At 39.9% G+C, this 21,152-nt stretch overlaps 1 protein-coding gene across 2 annotated transcripts in view; it reads left to right on the forward strand.

Moving 5' to 3' along the window:
* Positions 1-1,227: 1,227 nt before the first annotated feature.
* GABRB2 (gamma-aminobutyric acid type A receptor subunit beta2) overlaps positions 1,228-21,152 on the forward strand; it is a 142,183-nt gene continuing 122,258 nt past the window's right edge. Inside the window, exons 1-5 of one of the 2 annotated variants that reach the window (XM_063413357.1) lie at positions 1,228-1,352; positions 1,453-1,620; positions 2,393-2,625; positions 2,752-2,843; positions 3,641-3,708. In XM_063413357.1, coding sequence (XP_063269427.1) covers positions 2,549-2,625; positions 2,752-2,843; positions 3,641-3,708 — 237 coding nt within the window. In that variant the 5' untranslated portion in view covers positions 1,228-1,352; positions 1,453-1,620; positions 2,393-2,548. Of the gene's footprint in view, positions 1,621-2,392; positions 2,626-2,751; positions 2,844-3,640; positions 3,709-21,152 lie in introns of both variants that reach the window. The other variant, XM_063413358.1, reaches the window with a different exon arrangement.

A 21,152-nucleotide genomic window follows, 5' to 3' on the forward strand; every position in this document is an offset into this window, starting at 1 on the left:
TTTCAGGGCTATATTTCAAGAGGTTTGGCAGTGAAACAGCCTGGCTGTGTGAGAACAGAAACCTCCGCTGGTGAACAGGGAGAGTGGCTCTGTAAAATTAGCCACGGAACAAAAAGCTGAAAAATGGGGTGGGGGCCGTGGGTGTTTTGATTTAAAAAATGCTTGAAGATTCTTTAACTTATTTGTTTGGTTGTTTGGGGTTTTTTTGGGGGGGGGTTGTGGTTTTTTTTTTCCTATTGAATGCATAAATGAGAAATTTATCACCCACACAGTCTTGTCCATTTCAGCGGGAAAAGTGTGTTTTCTCAGTTTGTGCAATTCCAATCGCTACAAATGGGAAAAGGCAGTGAAAATGCCTTGACGAATTGCCCCCCAGCCCCCCAAAGGATGGCTGCTGTGTCTCTGGAAGGAAAAACCGAGCAGTACTTACTGGAGCTCACAGGCACAGTGTGGCGGCTCAAGGCACTGCCAGCGGGAGAGGGGCACGGTGTGTTCCCCGCGGGGAGCGGGGCCGGGGTGCCGCCGGCAGGGCGGGGGAGCCCGGGCCGCCCTGGCCCCGCTCCAGCGGCAGGTGGATGCTGCGGAGCCCGGCGCGGGCTTCCCCGCCGAGGAGCGCTCCGGCCAGCGGAGCTGTCGGGCTGTGTTAAATGGCTGCCTGCTTTTCGGGGCTGCCGACTGCTTCACGGTTTGGCTGTTTATTTTTATTAGCAGCTCTGCCGTCTCTCGGGGGCAGCTCCCCCTCCACTCTCCACCGCGCCGCTTCCCTAGGTGAGGTTTCATCCCACCGCCTCCCCGTCCGCCCCCACCTCAGCCCTTCCTCCCCTCGCCCTGCCCGGGGAGACGCCGCCGCCTCTTCTCTCCGAGCATCCCCCGGCCCCGCACCCCTCCTGACTCTCCTGCTCCCGGCCAGGGTGCGCCTGGGTGTGGGCTGGGGCCGGCCCGGCCGTGCGAGGCGAATCGCGGCTTTCCCGGGAGCAGGAGGCGGTGGCCGGCTCGGGGGCGGCGGGGCAGGGCAGGGCAGGAGCTCCGGAGCGCCTCAGCCCCGCGCCGTGCCGGGGAGCGAGCGGCTCTCCAGCCCGCCTCGATCTCTGTGCAACACCTTCACCCTTGTCCCTCCCCCACCACCCGCCGTTTTTTCTTTTATTTTTTTTCTTCTCTCTCTCTCTCTTTTTTTTTTTTTTTTTTTTTTTTCCCTGCTCCTCCACTCTCCTGCAGCGAGAGTTAAATATTTCTTTTGTTAATTGACGCCCAAAGTGTTCCCAATCCCTTCCCCGCGCCGCCCGGGCCGACCGAGGACGTGTGCACGCCCAGATCCGCTCGGTGAAGCAGCACAGATCCGCGGGGCCGAGCGGGTATGTGCGTGAGGAGGAGGAGGAGGTGGTGTAAAAGGAGCGACGGGCACAAAGCAGATTGGAGAGGAATAATTTAACTCCGGTGTTTGTTGTTTTTCAGGGGTTTGTTTTTTCCCTTCTCTCTCTCTCCTATCTTTTTTTCCTGCTCAGGATTTAAATGTCACTCAAAGCATCCCCAGATCAGCTTTCCGCTCGTCTCCGGTTTCTTCCGAGGCATTAATTGGATCACACGCTGCATTTGAAGAGTTTGGGTGTTTTACCCACTAAGGTAAGTGGGCTTATGCACCTACATCGGGTCTGGATGGTCAGTGAAAGCCTTTCCGAGTGGTGTTTTTGTTCCCCTTGGCCCCCCTCCCCCCGCTCCCTGGCCAGGTTTCGTTCTACCTGAAGAACTCGCATCCCTGGGTTAAACATCGCTCGGTACAGGGAAAATGCGCCGGGGGCAGCGGGGTCGCGGGGGCTCCGCGCCGCCCCTCAGGCACCCGCCGGTGACCCGTGGGAGCCGGCGGTGGCAGCCGGCGACCCCCTCAGCTCCCAGTGCCTCTGCTCCTGGAATAGCGCCTGGCATCACAGTAAGGAAAGAAGCAGCCTAATCCCCTCTTACAAGAAACTATTCGTCATCATATTTTTTTCCTCCGTGAGAAATATTGTAGGCGCTCATCTCCCTCCTCCCCCACCGCCCGCCTCCGTTGCCAGCGCCGGCTCCTTTGCCCCTACCTCTCCATGCTTCAGGCGGTTCTTTCCAGGGACTAAAAAGTTAAGCTGCCCCCTCTCTCCCCCCACCTGCCCCCATACGTACGCAGTGCATTCTCCTTTTTAACTATTCTCCCTGTGCCTAATCCGAGTCCGTCCAGCCCCCCCAACGCTTAAACTAGGTTGCAAAGCCGCGGTACCCTGCAACTCCTAAAACTTCTCTTCTTGCTGTGATTTATACTCTACAATAACAAAAAGGACAACAAAAATATACTGGATCCTCCCGTGGATTATTTTTTTTTTTTAAATAATGCATTTCCTTCTTCCCCTTTAATTTTTTTTTCAAGGAAATTTGCTCCATCTCCAGCAGCAACCACTGCTCCTTTTGATGTTGTGGTACGCCGTGCGCATGCGCTTCACATTAGAATTACTGCACTGGCCAGAATAAGTTGGATCTCTTCTTCTCTTCACTGAAACCCTAAATCATATCAAAAGCTAAAGGGATGCTGAGAGTCCGGAAAAAGGGTTACTTGGGGATTTGGTCATTCCCTTTAATAATAGCCGCGGTGTGTGCACAGAGGTAAGTGATTAAGGTATCTCTTTTCCTTTACTTTGAATTGCAGTGCATGCTGCTGCTGAGAGGAATGTACAGCTGAGGGCTGAGAAATCAGAAATAATACAGCATTATTCTTTCTTTTTTCTTCAGTGTCAATGACCCTAGTAATATGTCACTGGTGAAAGAGACCGTGGATAGACTGCTGAAGGGCTATGATATTCGCCTGAGGCCAGATTTTGGAGGTAATTTGACTGCTTTTGCATAAGAGAGGTTGCATATCCGGGCTGGGTGCGTTGTGTGTGGGGGCGGTTTCAAATGGTTTGTGGGTGCTGTTGCTTTGGGGGGTGTGTGTGTTGCCATTTCCTGTAGATGATCCAAAGTTAAGCCCATTGTTTCTCAATTTTCTTAGCACAGGATGCTCTTAATGCGATCACTTAAATTACTTGTATGTCCATAATCGGTCCCCCATTGTGTGTGTGTGATGATACTTTACTAACCTGTAATTAAACCCTTGTTCAACTGTTTTTATCGAGATGCAAATCTGTCTTAAGTTCACCCAGCGTTTGTTCCTTTCTGCCTAATGTGCCTGTGATCACAGTTACTATTTTCGAGTACAAGATGTGCTGTTAACTGATAAATGCCATTTAACCCCCTGCGTGCTCCTACTTCCAACTAGTTTGTTTATTTCGGACGCGTTCGCTGTGGGTGACCCTTTCCCCCCGGCTCCCGTCCCTCCGTCCGTGCCTCCGCGGGGCCGGGTGCCGGCGGCGGGCGGGGGGCGGCGGGCGCTGCGGGCGGAGGGGCGCGGAGCGGCCGCACGTGTGTGTGTTACATAAAGCACCGCTCCCGGCCGCCCCGGCAGCGCACGGGACCCCGCTGGGGGGAAAAACGGGGGGAGCGCTGCACGCCTCCCTCCTGACTTTCTGGCCAGGTTTAAACGTCGTTTCGTGTGTTTCACGCTGTGCTCGCCCTGTTAACTCTGCTAAGAATGAGTTAAGTTCTTGGAGATCACATTGCGGACCATCTTGTTGGTTTGCAGGTCCCCCAGTGGCTGTTGGCATGAACATAGACATTGCCAGTATAGATATGGTGTCGGAAGTCAATATGGTGAGTACTTAGGGTTTGGGGCTGCTTGCTCTCGGAGGGGGTGGCTGTCTCTTCCCCCGCCCCTGCCAAGGCGGAGCGGTGCCCGCGGGCGTGCGGGGACCCGGCGCGGCCTCGTGGCCCGGGGAGGCGGCGGGGCGGGGCGCGGCGGCTGCCCGGGGGTCGGCGGGGGCTCGGGGGCGGCCTCGCCCCGGGGCCGGCGGTGTCGGCCGGGGCGGGGAGCGGCGGGGCCGCCCGGGCTGCGCGGGGCCGCTCCTGCGGCAGCCCCGGGGCCGCTCCCGCCCTCAGCGCTTCCCGCGAGCAACGGCGCCCCCTGCCGGCCGCGCGCGCGCACCGCACGCGCCGCCCCGCGCGCCCGCCTCGCCTCAGCCCGGCCCGTGCCTCCCCTCAGGCCTGGTTAAAAACAAACAAACAAACAAAACAAAACAAAATCAATCACTGCCGTTGTCTCTTAGCTGCGCGCTTTCGACTAAAAACAACAAAAAAGAGGGTTTTATTTCTGTATGTATTCAAACTTACCTTTTTTCTCGCCTAGCCTGGCATTGTTTTGGATGGTGATGAAAGATGATTTTAGAAGTTTAGTTTTTCCGAGATGTTTGTCCCTCTTACCTAAATGCGTGGAACTGACTGTGCTCAAATACTGAACTCGTTCAGAACTTATTAATTTGATGCTTCCCGTGTTTCACTCTCATCACCTGGGAGACTAATGAGGTGTGGAGAAAATTGGACAAGTCTGCTTTATACTTTAGAAGAAGCTGTTCTTGATTTAGATGAAACTTTACTAACACTCACTTTTATTATTTGGAAATGTTTGGGGTCAAGTTTTAAAGCTGTTATCCTCATCTGCAAGTTAATTCACTAAGGACACGGAATTTGGCCTAACACCCATAGGGGCCTATAAAGAACGACAAAAGACACTGAAACATAGTAGCACGTGATACAAAAGTGATGCAAAATAAATGTGATTTTGTCAAGTATTTGTGAATGGAAGTTTGTTGTTTGGAGCAAACTTTCCATTATTCTTGAAGACAATTCAAGTAAACATCTTTCTAAATATAAGTGTGATTTTTAAGGCTGTTGCTGTAGCTGTAATCATGCATTTGAAAATAACATCTGGAAAGTTATCAGTTGTTTTAATATCACTGTACTACTAAAATATTTAATTCCTCAGTGTCATGCTTGGGTTCTCAGAGATGTTTCACTGAAAGAATTGGCAAACTTTTGTTCTCAAACTGAACGACTTGGGTGATGTACAGGAATTTTTTCATAATGTAAAATAAAGCCCTTGGCCTAATTTGTGGATAACATTACAGGTGATTTTACTGTGAGACAGGGAGGTGTTGGTGACAGAGAGCTTGATGCTGCTCTTTTTCAAGACACCAGGAAACGTGAATAATTTCACCTCCTGAAACATTACTTCTGGAAAATTTCTAAGTGGCTAAAAGGAGCTTCCAAACTTTGTGTTGCTAAACTTGTTATCTAGTGTTCTACCTCCAGGAGCTTTAAGTGCAGAGGAAGTACTTTCTATTTTAAACCACTTGCTTTTCATTAAGACAACTGTGGGTCAGAGAAATGGGGACATAGAATTATTTCTTAGACAGCCCTGAGCAGGGAGGGAACGATGAGGGTTCTTTGCTGGGACTGCGATCTACCAGGGCAGTGTTATATCCTCTTGTCCCTTCAGAACTGGAAGGTTCTTGTGAAAAAAATCGTAAAAAAATCTGGTGAATCTTTTCTTTGTTTCTTTAAATGGTTTCTAGACATTTGGTCTCCAATTAAAGGTGATAGCATATCAGAATACTGTGATCTGACAATTACAGCCTAACTATATAAAACAGTATTATTTTTTAGTATTCTGTAGTCAGTTTAGTCAGTTTATTGTGTTTCTACAATGAAATGTTTGACCTTTCTGAAAAAAAGTATTTTCAGACTATCTGCAGAACTCAGAGGAGGGACTGTATAGACAATTTTGTTATCCTAATTTGCCTAAAGCATTTAAGCTCTGGTCTTATTTTACTCTAAGAAGCCACCTATTTCTTAAACCCAGGCGATCATGTTACATAATTTTTTTTCACTTACAGTTTCAAAAGAGATTCCAAACCAAGATTATAATCTGCTTAATTGCAAAATGGAACACTTGATTTTACAATGGTCTGTATAATATAGCAAGTCCTAATATACTCTGAATATAACCTGAAATGAATGAGGAGAGAGATATACAAGGAAACAACAAAATACTTAGTATGCAAGGCCTTGCCTTTTTTGCTTGCAAATTCACCAGAATTTGGAGTAGAAACCAGGAGGAATACCATGGAATCTTGCTGATGCAAGCCTTCTGAGATAACAAGAGACACAGAAAGAATCTTTTGGATTTATGGACCTATTTTTTTCCAAGCATGGCCTTGCTGTAGCTTTGTCTGTAGTCATGGCAATCACTGCTGACTTTAGATAAAGGCAGATCATTGCCAGGACTCGTACTAACATTAATAAGATCAAACTTCTGCCTTGGGAGAGAGGTTAATAATCATAGTTATTCAGCTTGAGATAACTTCTATTAATTTTACTGTTAATTTATTTTAAAATTACATTTCTTTCTCAGTCTTGATATATTGCATCTACCATATAAACTTGTGCCACCCATTCTGTGCTGGCGGAATGTTTTTGTCACTCCAGTGTCATGAAGTAAATCATGAAGTTTTCACTTTGTTGAACGGGATAATTTAGACTTGCTCTTATAGAAAGTAAAAGTATGTTAAGGAGGTTCAAGAATATTATTGTTGATTTTGAATTCTTGAAGATGTCATAAGTGCTTGCATCATAAAGAACTCAGAGTGTATTAGGCCTTACAGGTGCTTTATTATTGTTTCTTTTATGCAACAGAACTGAAAGTATAAGCTGTTTACCTTGGGTAGTGAGAAACTTGAACTAGCATTTATCTGAGTTTACAGAAATAGTTTCAAAGTACTGGTACTTGGGAACATAAGTTGGTCTAGCTCTGGAGAATGGGCTGAACACGCATGAGAAGTGAGAACTTCAAGTTGATGTGGTTATCAAAAAATATCAAGACTATTTGGACTAATTTCTTTGTATTCTGTAAAGAAAAAATATACAGCAGGTATTTTATGCAATACAGTAACGATAATGGCTAATTCCACTCTCCACCAGGTCCTTGCAATATTGTTGAGTATATTCTTTATTCTAGTTATACTATAGATTTTCTTAGGGTTTCTCTTATTCAAATAACAATGGAAAACAAAGATGGAGATCTGTGAAGGCTACTTAAATGGTTTTCCTGGGTTAATGAATTTGATGTTATGTAAGATTAGCTGTGTTGCAGTGAGTCTAATACAATGTTGACATTTCCACATTTTCCTCTCAGTTAATTTTTGGAATAGACCCCTTGAAAATGTAGCAATGAAGACTATTCTCCATTCTAATTTTCTCCCTTTTTCTCCCAACTAATTATGAGTATTCCCTCATAAACTCTTTGTGAAAATTGGTAAAGTTCATTAGGAAGTACAGAAATAAATTTTCTTCTCTAGACACCCCTGAAGATTCTGCGTGACATGTTGTGCCTTTTTTCTATCTAGATAAGACATGAGGATTTCTATGGATAATGTTGGTCATGTGTTAGTTTTCAATGTCTTGGCTTACTCTCTATTAAATAGGTCAACATTTCCTTCCTTTTTTTTTTTTTTTTTTTTTTTTTTTTTTTTTTTTTTTTTTTTCCCCTTTGGCCTGTGGCTATTCTGGGATTCTAGTACAGAATGTCTTGAAAAGAGAGAAATATTCTGTAGCTAAAGATTTTAGTCAGGAAATATACACTTTTTGAAGTAATGGGTTGTACATGTGTCCTGGGCTGACTGTATGGTCTGGTAACACTATTGTCTATTTTTTGTTTTTGTCTAGATATAAGTATAATTAAATATAACTCTTCACACTGTGGGTCATTGGGGTCTGCAGACAGGAGTCTGAGCTGTTTATTTAATTCAAAGTATTTGCTTGCTTAGTGTGCAGGTTTGGCACATGGAGTCAGTAGTGTGTGAAGTTAGAGACGATGGATTGGTTTGTCTCAGTGCGAGCCATTACCGTTGATTGAGAGCATAATCCTTCCATCAAGGGGGAGCTGGAGAAACAAAGGAGCTGTTACCATCTATCAGGGAAAGGTTTATTTCTTAGTGTGTGCCAAGTTTTACATAGCAGAGCCTAATAGCTTCAAAGCTCTAAGAAGAGAAGCTTTTTTTTTTTTTTAATATTTCACTTCTGTATTTGAGTTATGCCAGAGTTGCCCAAAACAATAAGTATAATACTCATAGATCAGAATATTCTCAGAAATGTACAGGCATAGCTATAATTTGCTGTTAGGCTTCTGATTTTGAGTGGCTCTTGATAATGAAGACCACTACTGGTTTACTTAAAATCTCTCCTTTTTCTTGAGGAATTTTCAGCAGGGGACGTTAACAAACCACAGAGTTTAGATTATGAAATAGGTTCAGATAAAGAAAACAACAGGAGCTGTTTTGCTGCCCCTCAAGTAGCAGCAATTATCTTTATGAGTGTAAAGGGAAGATATGGCTTGTGATATAAAAAGAAATTGAGATTAAGTGGTAAGGAAATAGGGTGGAGCTTTCCCAAACCCCAAAATTTAATGGAAAAGTCCTGATAGAGTAAAATGAAAACAAGAAAAATTGTCCTATATACACTGGTGTAGAAAGAGGTGAGGAGAATAGTCATGAAAATGGTTTCTGTCAACAATATCTTCTTTTGTTAATCCTTTCTAGTTGTTTATGTTACTGCACATATTCTATAGAGAGAAAAAGAAGAGGACAGGGCTGAAAATGCATTGAAAATGAAATATTGGAATATTGAGAAGGTGGTGCTTCACAAAATACTTCTGTTGCCAGAGACAGTTGGTTTTATTAATTTCTCTGTGCCATAAATGCATATGTTTCCTCACATAAAACTGCATTTCTCAGCAGACAGTTTGAATTTGGCTCTTGTCAAATTATTGTGCTTATACGTTACTGAGTCATACTGAAATCCTTCTACAGAGACTTCTGTGAATGCAGAGCAGGTGATGTATGTCTTAGAAGTGAGAACTTCTTTTTACTGAAAACCTTGTTTCACCTTTTCCTTCAGTTACTGTCTGAAATAGCATCACAGGACATTTTTGAACTGAACGAAATTACATTAGTATGGATTTCCATTTTTTGTTACTACATGTCTCTAATTCAGGCATTTTCCTTTCTTGGCTTAAAGGTATGAGAAAATAAGAGCTCCTATGTCCAAATAAAATATTTATTCTTGAGGACCAAAATGAGTCTTTCTATTGATACTCCACATGTGGACTGAAGTTTTCATGCTAGTTTTGCTAGAATATATGTAGCCACAGCATGAAAAGATTCATCTAGAACACAGGAATATAGCAAGTTTGTACCTACTTTTATAAGATAGTTCACAAGGAATAAATTATTTTGTATATTTATATATATTATGTGTATCTATGTTATACATCTCTAGAAGCATGACATAATTCTCATTTTTCTTTTAGGTCAATAGAAATGGTTTATTAATTGGATTGCACTTTCAGTGTGCTATAGTGTTGCAAGCTGTTAATCAGTAGAAAAATCATCTTGTTTGGTTGGTGGTGGTGATTTTTCAAAGTGATCACTCCCTTCTGCATACCAGGGGATGGTTGTTAGTAATTTAAAGAGATTGCCTTAGAGGTGATTTCTACTACTGAATTAATAATTATTGTCTTCTGAGGTTTTTTTTTTCCTTGATCTATAAATATTGAAGTGTTTTGGCTCTTGCCACAGAAGAAAAGATAAATTTATCTTTAATATATTTTATGGGCAGTGTCTTGGTGCTAATGCGTGGGAATGAACATGAAGTGCACTTGTTAGCTCCTGCTACAGGCTGCTTTATTTCATAACTCCTCTATTGAAAATCACATAAAATCTTTATAGATGAGCCGTGTAGTAGAATAAAAGATTTTTATGTTGTACTCTACAAACTTGTTACAAGTTTAAGCTATTCCAATGGTTGTATTTGTGCTCCTTAGTGACTCCAAAGTCTGTCAGTGCATCATGACTAAATCCTTATTATTCCTCCCTCCCTTTTTTATCCTCATACATCATGCAACCCTCTTCGAGGTTTATAATAGAACCTTTAGTATTCAATCATGTTGAAGTATAGTCTTGTATAATAATAATTCTTCTTTTTCCAAAAGTAATCCAGATTCCTAGTAGACTTCTCATGGTTAATGATGTAGTTCTCTGCTAGTTCTTGTAAGAATTAAATAAGTAAGGTTCAGTCCCCTCATTTCAAGGGACAGTGCTCATCCATAAGGTAATTTTGTAAGTCCCCTTTTAAGAGATGGAAGATGGCATCTTGTTTGTCTTTAGAGAGGATAACTTTAGAAACAGTCAAATGTCTGGAGTTATTAAAACTGCAAAATGTGCTACTATGAGTGGATGCAATCTGTGTGTACCTGTGTATAGTTACATATGAATTGGAGGCATTGGCAAATGTTGGCAATTGTGGGTTTGCAAAAAGAAAAACAGCCTTTGCACTCTACTGTGATTACTCTAACTATGCTTCTTTAGGGATTCCCACCCTGCTTCCATTTCTTGACAGAGATTCTGTGCACAGTGGATGGATAACAGCCAGGACAGCACAAACCCTGGAGGAATAGTGACACAGGGGCATAGATACAGTTTCAGTCTTGCCTGTCTGAAGGCCAGTGAAGTAGCAGTGCTCTCGTTTCACAGCTTTTCCCTACAGATATCTTTACAAGCAAATTTTCTGGCTACGTATTTTCAAATTAGTTGAACAATGGAAAGATCCTCCCAAGACTTGGAATCACACCAAGTACATGTGACACATTTTTGTATGAGTTTTTCAAATAAGGATGTAATTAATTCCCAATAAAAGCTAGAAGTTCTGTTCTAAATAAGAAGACATACAACATTCAGGAAATAGACATGTATCCAACTGAATAAAGAATATGTACATATTCAGTGTCGTTTATCATAGGCCAGGTAAAACATGGGGAGTGTGAGCTCTTCTCCCTGTCCCCAGACTTAAAATAACAAGGGGACTGTGCTATTTCTGTGTATCTTGAGCTCCTTTTGCATATCTCCATCAAAGCTAAGGCCTATTAACTTTTATTCTCTAAATACTGACAGAGGGATTCATTTGTTAGTTTTCAAGTAATAAGAATTTAACTGTGTGGGGAGAAAATCAACTATTTTGAGAGATGCATTTTGCAATTCAAGTGTGTGCTGTTATAGTAAATATGTCACTTCTGAGTATTTCCACTGATTTTTCCTATATACAAACCACTGAATCTTTGTGATTGTGCCAAAAGACAAACTTAGCTTTCTAAACTTTGAAGAAGTAGAAGAAATCTACAGAAAGCTTGGCCTTGGACAGGAGCAGTATATTAAATGACCCTAATGAAAGCATTACTCAAAAAATGCAGCTATTCGATGTGGAGAGTTCTTGTTCCAGTGTCTGCTTTCTGGATTGTTTCTTCTTTCTTTTCTTCTTTAATGAACAGGCATTTCTATTAACCAAACAACTCTGCAACAATGGATTAAACCCCAGAATTTTCCTTCACAATTGGGTGTCCTTATTACTGCTTTTGAATGTCTCTTTTCCCTGGCCATGTGTTTTGCATCCCTTGCTACAGAGCAGCCTGGCTGTAGGGAACCTCCGTTCTAGATGGAAACACCTCCCACGGTGTTTGGGAGTGGAAGCATTTGGATGTCAGGGGAGCAGAGAAACAAACCCTGCATGTCATGAATTAACCCATGAAAGGCTGACAACACACCCTTTGCCATCTCTGTCACTGGAAATGGTTTTGAACCGGAGTAGCCATGAATTTCTGTTACATTAAACATCACCTAAGCACACTGATTTTGTCTATATTTGCATGAGATTTAAATATTGCCAACCTGTCTGAATGGGCTTCAGTAGGAACAGCATGCGTGCTCACCTGCAGCACTTCCTTCCTGAGTGGATGTGCAGTACAGATCTTCGTGAACTGGGAAAACTGAATCATCAAAATGGCAACTACTTGTGAATGTAGTATTTTTCAGAAATTCGTCGTCACAATTTCCTTGAAAAGTTGGTTTGGATTGACATGAGGCAAAAGTCCCTAATGTGCAAAATGCTCTAAGTGTTGTTTATTTTTAGATACAACCCATGGAGAGAAATGGTTATAAGGTGTAGAGTTAAGTAAAGGTCATGCTAAGCCCAAATGAAGTGAGAAGGTCTTCCAGAAATGCATGTGGATATTCATATATTTGGGATGTCTCAGAATGGTGACATGATTTAGATTTCAGAAGTCTTTCTCATTCTACTTCCTGCATTACATATGGCTGCGACGTAGCCAGAAGTTCCCATTGCTTTCAAGGAAATGAAGGCATCTATTTCTCAGTGAGAACCAGCTATTAAAGTGTAGTAATTAAATAGTGGAAAAGATACTGAAGCCTTTTTTAAAAATCATTCACTGCCGTGGATGCAGAAGCCTTTGGAAAATCTGATCCTAATTTCTATTGTAAATTGACTTAATTTTTTTCTATGGAAGTTGGAATTAATTTTTAATTATTGAAAGAGATTCTTTCTGCTTGACTGAGTAAAATTAGTGTTCAGACTTTTTAAAGTTTCTGTATAAACCTTTAAAGATATATGTTGTTAAAAAACAGGCACATTATTGCAACCACAATGAAAGTAGTGAAATAGTGTTAATTTCTTTGGGTCAGTAAGGGTAAATGTGTTGTCATTTGCATAACAGTTATCACCCAATAGTCCAGAAATTGTTATGGTCCGCTGTCTAATCCTTATTTGTTTATTTTATAAGTGCATTTTTGGGTTAATAGACCCTGCAGCTCCAAAGAACTTGCAGAGCATTGTAGAATCTTTTTCTTCTCCCAAGGACTAATGACCCAAAATAGGCTCTGCTGGCTCTCTCAGGTGTGTCAGAATAAGAGTGTTAATCCATGTTTGACAGACAAGATGTGCACCAAAGGAGGCATAACATTTAAGTGGGAAAAAAAAATTGAAAGTCCAGTAGATTGACTTCATAAATTAAACTATTTAGGAGTGTAACTGTTTCATTATTCCTTAGTAGGAAATGATTTATTCCTTTAGATAATATACAGGGAAGAAGGAAATAGGATTACACAAATACGCACATCATTTACAAATGAAAAGGAGCATTTTTCTACTAATTCCATCATTGTTTCTCTAATCGTGTAGGTTCAGAAATTACCAAAGAGGCCTTTTAATCAGCCTGAAATCTTCCTCAAACTTATGTGACTGTTCAATCTGTTTTACTGTCCAATTGCTGTTTTTCACTGACGTTTTGCGATGCAAGATACTTATAGGAAGTCATCCATAATAGAATTAACAATGTGATGCTTGTATCTTGTATCAAATGCCACCTTAGGCTGCTCAAAATAAACTGTTCAACAACCACAATAAATAGGAAAATGAGGTAAAATTACTCTCTTTTCTTAATTTTGAAAGAAGCCTTTTCAAAGGTGTGGGAACATTACTGAATAATGCATAGCTGAGACCTTTCATATCAAGTTTCAGCTAAAAATATATTATTATAGCTGATATATAAATCCTCAAAAATAGATTTGTAATGGAAATGCCAGGGGACCCTTAACTATAATCATTCCTGTTAGTGTAAATGCCTGGAAATGAATACAGTTTTCATTAATCTACTATTATGTGACACAAGTGACCAGTTACAGAGAAATCTATAATAATTCTAGTTAACCAGCTGTATTCAAATATACTGTTAAAAGTACCCACCTCTGTGCATAGGGTTTGCAGAATGCTTCTGTGAGCTCAGGTCCCACATGAGCCTTGTTTTGAAGTCTTAAAATGTGTAAATGTGATGCTGATTTTTCCATGGAGGCTATTTCTGCATGGGTTTCCAAAAGATTTGTGGGCATTTGGGTGACTTGAAATGCAATACAAGAGGATTCTTATAATGTCTCGGCCACAAAGTGTAAATGGCACTGGGTAATGGTCTCCAATATTGTTGCTGTGCAATAGGTGCTCTGTTGAAGAGAGTGGATATTACGGGTGGTTTTAATTGGCTGGAAAGTCATAAAACCTTGCTTTAAGTTTTGATTTAAGGATATTTAAAACCCAGTTAGTCCAGTCATAGGAAGAGTGCACTTTTTTTACTCTTGGTCTTGAGTTTGTGCTATCACCAATGTATTGCTGAGACAGCATTAGAAGGTTCAAGTGGTTCCTACTAGGGCCAAACTTTGCCTCTTGTTAGATGGGAGACATCACTTGACATCAAAATCCTTCTGGCCTCTTTTTTTACTTTCAGATAAATGAATAAAAATGAACTTTTAAAAATCACAGAATCATCTTGGGTGAGCTAGATGGTAGTGCAAAGTCTAAAGCATAGAACTAAATTTTGATTAATTTTTTAGTTGCATTGATTTTTTGAGAACCCAAAGGTATATGAACTTTTGATATGACATACAGGAGTTTAGGGCAGATACCTATGTCCCAATAACATTCTGGCTGGCTAACAGTTTTGTTTATTCATGAGGGCAGCAATTATTTAGTAAAGACTGAGAATACGAGATTTCAATCAAAATTGCTGCTTTGGGATATGTAAAGGGCTTGTTTTAATGTCCAAATTATTTTTATTAAGGAAATATTTTGTATTTTATGTAACTCAAATTACCTATTGAGTTAAACTTTTTGAAAACAAAGAATGTGTATATGTGTTTTCTTGCTGAGTAATTCATATAAGCTGAAATGCGGTTATGGAGTTCTTTGTATTGCACTTTAACTGGAGTGCAAGCCTTTCCTGGTCGTAGCTGATCTGTTCCTCCACTGCTTGATCTCGTTCTTCCTGTTGGTTCATTAACTTCTGCCAGTTTGGCCTGGCTCTGCAGTGCCCGTGTCTGCCTCTCCCCCTTTGCTGTGTAAGAGATCCCAGTCATTCACATAGCAGGTCTCTTGTGGCTGATGCAGTAAAATGGTTGAGCATCAGTGTGGGCACGTTTGCAAACAGAACCAGTGAACTTGTGGTGTGTAAATGTGTGACCATCAGCCTTAATCTGCCTGGCACTGCCCTTAGATCATGGCTCTGATTGCAGCAGTAATGACAACCCGAGGGACAAACGGGAGTTCTGGATGTTCTGTCCTGACATCCCATTTGGTGAGGACACACACCCATAAGACATAAGCATATGTTTGAGTTTAGGCTTGTGAGTGTTTTGCTGAACTGTGTCCTTTTGATCATCCTGACCTCAGTGTGGAGGTGGATGTGGGGGGAGTCTTCCCTTGTCACCAATGGCAATGTCATAAACAGGATTATGTCTGGAGTTGTAAGTAGCAGATTAGACAACCATCAAGACAGAAAATGTGTTTTCCAGCCAATATTCCAAGTGATAAAGAACCTTAGGAGAAAAAGATAAAATGTGATATATAGGCAGAGTTGTTTCTATGCAGAATATTTTTTCCAAATTTCCCTGGAGGGATCTGCTGTTCTCTGAACATCCAAGAAGTTCGTTGTGCTTCTGATCAGCTTCCCACACATTCTCACCCACACTACTTTGCTGTGTCATCTTAATGTCATTTTTAAATACTAACAAAAGCATTTTGTTTATAATGCAGAAATAAAAATCTTGAGAGGGGAAAGAATGCTTTTGTATGTTATTTTAGCAGATCAAAGCTGACTCATGAGTAGCAAATATGAAGTAATTAATGTACTTAAAATTCACAATTCCTGAGTTGCAAATTTAAAAAGTGTTTTGATTATATTCATCAGATTCCATAGACTTCTTAAAATATGATTAGTATTATTTTTAGAAAGTTTACCTTGCTGCAGAGTATTACGTTTAGAATATAGAGCAATATAGCAATTTGTAAAGCTAGGTATAGTTGTTGTTTTAAATAACTGACTGTGCTGAATTAAACAGTGTCCAGGTACACCAGAGGCCAAATGGGAAGCGATGAAACATTAGTTATTGAGAGGTCAGTAAAACTTGAACCAGTTTCTTCTGGGGAAAGGGAGGAAGATGTTAATTTGGGAGTGAGAGCTTTATCTTGCTAGCCCAATGTCTCAAGTACCCTAAAGGATAGAAAATAATCCAGTTGCACATGGAATCACTGGCAATATAACAGCAGTGGAAGAAAAAATATTTGTATAATTATATCACATATTATCAGTAGAAGAATTGCTTAATTTAAGACCTAATTCAATTTTTATAAAAGTTGACTTCAGCTTTTAACTTTTGCTTGAGAGTATTGCGGACTTCCTCTTGTATCAATAAGAGCTTCCAAATGATGGGTTATGAGATGCTGCAGTTTCTTTTTATTTTGCAGTAGCAGCCACCAAGCTGTGGTAATGACCCCCTTGTAAAAACGACAAAGATCTTTTGCTTGAAGGAGATGAACGACAATTTTTGTCTCAAGTGGGAACCAATAATTCAGCTCCCATGCTATCTGAAAGATTCCCCAAAAGATTCATTTTTAAGTGTGTCTAAAAGCTTCTACAAAAAGCAAGAGACATATTGTGTGGCTGTCCCTAAATGCAGTATTTTATGATAAACTTTTTTTCTGAAGCTCATTTCTGAGAAAAGTGTTTCTAGAACCAGCGACAGTGTGGTGCAGATTTGCGAACTTTGCACTGTGGAAACATCTCCCTCTAGAGAGGCAAAGTTTTATCTCACCTGGGGTTTTATTCTGTATATAAAAGCAAACAAACCAAAACAACAAATTCAGGAAAAAACCTTAACAACACTTACTTTTCAGTAACCGTAGAACACAGGTAAGTCCACGATTTACAATAGTGAAATGGCTGGAGTTGTATATTTTTATGGGCAGAACTTTAGTGGAGTGTGTTAGATTTTTTTTCTGTGTCTCTGCTGGTGTAGCTGTACTGACATTAAGAGAACTTGAGTCTTAGATGAATTGTCATAAAAAGAAATGGTGTGATAGAGAAATAAGGTTTTAAGCCCTCCTGTCTGAAGACCTCAAAGTAATTTTTTACCTATTTGAGAATATGTTAAACCGTTGAGCTCTCTCTTGAGATAGACCAATGTTACAGTAATTTGTTGTTTCCCAGTTGTTGTTTCAAGTGCACCCATTTCAAATCTCTTGTACTAAATTACTGGTTGACCTTCTAAAGCTGGCCAAGGTAGAAGAGGGCAGTGAGTTTTTGTTTACTTGCAATTTACCCTTACTTCTACCTAAATAAAGAATGAAAGACAATGAAGTTATTTGATTACTTTAATTATGAAGAGCATTACCTATAATGTCTCTTAGCTTTTATAAATATGATGACAATCATTGCTTTTCATTATCTTAACAAATGATGAAAACTTAAAAAATCTTGCAAAAAACCCCGTGTGGATTTCAGAAAGACCTCTCCATCCTTCTGAGCTCAATCCTATTTCACAGAATTAGCTTGTTTGCTAGACTTTTAGCAATATGACTGTTACCCATACAATAATTGTAAGTTATGCGAGAGCAGATTTTTCTCTGATGGCGAAACTTCACTGTCCTGTGTGCCTGGGCTTCCAAAATGCTGCTTGTATATTTTTAAGTGCAGTGGAACAATGGTGCTGTTTCCTCTATTACCTCTGTCAGCGCTGACACACGATTTTGCACAAATGGCTACATTATCAACAAGGCTTCAATTTCACAGTTGCAAACCTTAAAATGAGGTTTGTTAGTGACCTTAGAAAATTTTCATATTCTCCAGCCCCTTTGTCTTCTAAAATTATTGGTTGCTAATGCACAGCTGGAATTTATATAGATCTTTATTCACGAAGGTAAGAACAGTTGCCACATTGCTTCTGTCCCAAAAGAAGCATTCACCAGCAAAAAAGAATTGCTATGTTGGGTTATTTGCCCTCATGTTTTCTAAATATGCAGCAGTCTGGCTCCTGAAGCCATGAGCATTAATATGTCTAGAGAAAATAAAATAACATATTAGTCACTTATTTTTTTAAGTGATCAAAACTTGGCAAAAATTAAAATAATTTCATAAGGAAATACCCTTTTAAGCAAAGATGGGATTATTAATGAGCTACAGCAAAGAGATTTTGTAATACCAGTGATTGTGCTTCTCTCCTGTTTATAGCACCCATCTGCGGAAGCACTTTCAAAATATTTTTTTTAAGACCTAATTTTGAGAGGGCCATAATTATTAATCTTCCTCTGAGATTGTCACTTTTTTCACCCTAAAGCATTGTCTAGTAGGAAAAAGATAATGATTTCTCTGAAGGTGAACCAGAGTAGCAGACAGGAGATTTTAAGTTAAGCCAATTGTTCCAGCATATCCAGCAGTATCTGTTTTCAAAAACCACTGTTTTTATAAAAATAGTCCTTTAGGGGGACACAGTTAAAATAAAATACCCAGAATTTCTGTTTGTAATGATTAATCATAATCAAACTATTCTCATTGTTCAGACCACCAATGGTATTCATGTGAGGGCAGCCATTTAAAAGTAACATTCTTTCAGTTACTATCACTGAAATTTTGTTGGCTACTATTCAGTATTCCTCTCTTCTACTGAGAAAGGTTATGCTGTCATTACATTGCAAACCAAAACTGCGGGCTGCAGTTCTCCGAGGAAATCATCTGCCTGACAGTGACACACAAAATCCTCAGGATGATCTCTTTGGCTGGTGCTCCACTGCTGTTGTTAGTGTGCAGTTCTTTATTTCTGTGTGATGTTTTTTCTAATTTTTGGGTCCATCTTGCCTCTTTCTTCTCTTAATTAAGGTGTGGCAATAGCAGAAGGTGATTCATGGCCAAGAACTGGAAATTTTAGTTTTCTTACTTTTGGTGTTTGTTTTTTTTGGTTTTTTTTTTAATTGTGTGAGGTATTCTGTTTTGCATTTTGGTTCTGGTGTGTTTGTTTGTTACTTTTTTACTTTGTTGGTGGTTTTTGTTTTGGTTTGGTTTTTTAACCTGAGTATTTTTCCAAAGGTACTTTCAGTGTTTGTAATAACGGGAAACCTTTCCTCATGATTCTACAGTAGAGGAGGTTTGACTTATGAAATGCCTTCTTTTTTTAGGCATATGTTGTCAGCAGCTTTCTCTGCGGGCTATTCATTTTGGCTGTTTATGCCCCCTTTTTTGATTAAAACTTATTTTCACTCAGATATCAGTTTGACAGTTTTAACAGTCTTCAGATAGGATATAAGACCTTTAGCTTTATGTATTATTATATATAAATTTCAAGTTGGTTATTTTAAAAGATTTGAAATAGTTTCTGCAGTGACTGTATTTTAAAAAGTCATCACTTACTAGTGACATCTATACAGTAGTAATTGAGCTAGAACATTTGTATGTTTGGAAGTAACCACTCCAAAATATCATCGAGTACCAGCTCCGGATAAATACCGCCTTTTCCATTTATGACTCTTCTAATGCACTCTTCTATCTTTTCCATGTAGAGAAAATTTCTTTTCATTTTTATCAACTGCATACTGTTCATGCTATCCTTTTCCTCTTCCATCTTCATAAATGCTCCTTTAGTAGAATGTCAGTGTGGGCCTAGAGAAGGAAATACAGCTGGAATACAACATGCAATTCTCTGGGCTGATAAAATAATCTGTGAGGGGCTATTTTAGTGCCTCATCTATTGGATCATCTGGACATTGTTCCAGGGTTCATCTCAGTTCTGTAAAAAAAAAAAAAAAAAAATCCTTGTGTTAGGGAGCCGAACTCCAGTTTCCTCTAGTTTCCTATATTTCTGCTTTCAATCCTTAAGCTTGAAAGGCAAATTAAATGAGTGAACTAGTTAACATTAAATGGCTAATGATGAACTTTTGTCCTGGTGCTTGGCTGTCGGTAGCACAGAGGGAATCACTAATGTAATTGCATGTTTTGTTAACTAAAAAGTAGTGACGGTAGCACTTTGGTTAGAGGTTGCTCTGAGAGTTCCATAGTCTGTGTTCACAGAAGGCATGACTATGCACTAAATATTGCCAATAGACAGTTGTTTTTTAACAGCTTCTCCAGGTTATGTTAGCCCATTTCTTTAAACAGCTGGTTTCAAATATTTCCCTAACACTTCTGAAACCTCTGTTGTCAAATGAAAACAGTGCAAGAAAAAAAAAAAGGAGAATAAGAGCATTAGGAAAGAATGTGAAAAACACTTCTGTATTACTGTGACTACCCAGTGCTTTCAGAATTTTAATGGAGTACCCATTCATGCTGCCTGTAAGAAAGCAAATCCAGCAGCAGAGAATGTGAGAACATCTGGAGTACAAGCCAAGTATCTAGGTCAGCAAATGACAGTTAAGTTATTGCTTTTAAATGGCACAAGTTAAGGATAGACAGTGGTTGAGCCTTAGTTCTGCAGGATTATATTAAAGTCATGCTTTTTTCTTGTTGTTCAGTGATTTCATTTATCTTTCAAGTTGCTGGGAGAACATAATTTTCAGCTTCAGCAGCTTCCCACATGCCATTATTGTATGGCCAAGGTAATTTTATTGATCTTGTTATTAACGTGGCTCAGAAGGCGTGATTGCGACAGACTTTGTCACAGGGGAGCAACACATCTTGAGAGACACTTGTAATGAAGAATAATGTGCCATTGATATCTGTGTGCTGTTTCTCCAAAGAGGAGAGCTTTGATTTATATTTTTATAAAACTCTAAATATGAGATCTTTAAGTCCTGTGACATAGACTTTTTCTTTAGTACAGCCTGGGGTTATTCTCATGCTGGTAGAGGGCAAGTCAGAGTGGCCTTGAAGAGGTGTTATGTGTCTGGAGGGACTTCATTATGTCTGTAAGTGTGTTAGGTTGTACAAAAAATGGCAATGTGAAATTCAGTCGAGAAATAATGGACATGTAAAAGTAGTTTGACCAATATGTCAATCTTTTGCTATCAATATTCTACAGTTTCACAACGCCATGTTATTTTTAGTAGATTGTCTGGAGTTAATGTACTTTTAAAAATTGAAATGAATATGTGTAAAATGAATGTAGTTGCCTGCAGCAGGAACTTACCTGCTCTTCTTTAAGTATATTGAAATGTTCTTTGCTCTTATCAGTCTCAGCAAATAGAAAATGCAGATACATTTTAAAAATAATTCCAGTTTCGGTTTGAGGATCATCCACATATGTAAGCAGCCTTTAGAGTCATTACATTCTGATGGAGAAAGAGTAGGTGCAGAAACATAAATAAGAAAATTTGAAATACAAAATTTAACTTAGAACTGTGCACTGTAACTGTCCTTACATTGGTGAGTACATTATTTTATGTAGAATTTTATTTATGACTAGACATTTTCATCAGTAAGCATTGAATTCTGATTTCAAGGTACAACATATATGCCTTATTGCTGTCTAACATATTTATAATTCATAACGTTTTCACTAAGCTGAGAAATGTGTTTCTTTGAATATTTTCTACCCCAGCTGATTATCTCT

The sequence above is a fragment of the Prinia subflava genome, chromosome 16 (genome assembly GCF_021018805.1).
Source record: "Prinia subflava isolate CZ2003 ecotype Zambia chromosome 16, Cam_Psub_1.2, whole genome shotgun sequence".
Lineage (NCBI taxonomy): Eukaryota > Metazoa > Chordata > Aves > Passeriformes > Cisticolidae > Prinia > Prinia subflava.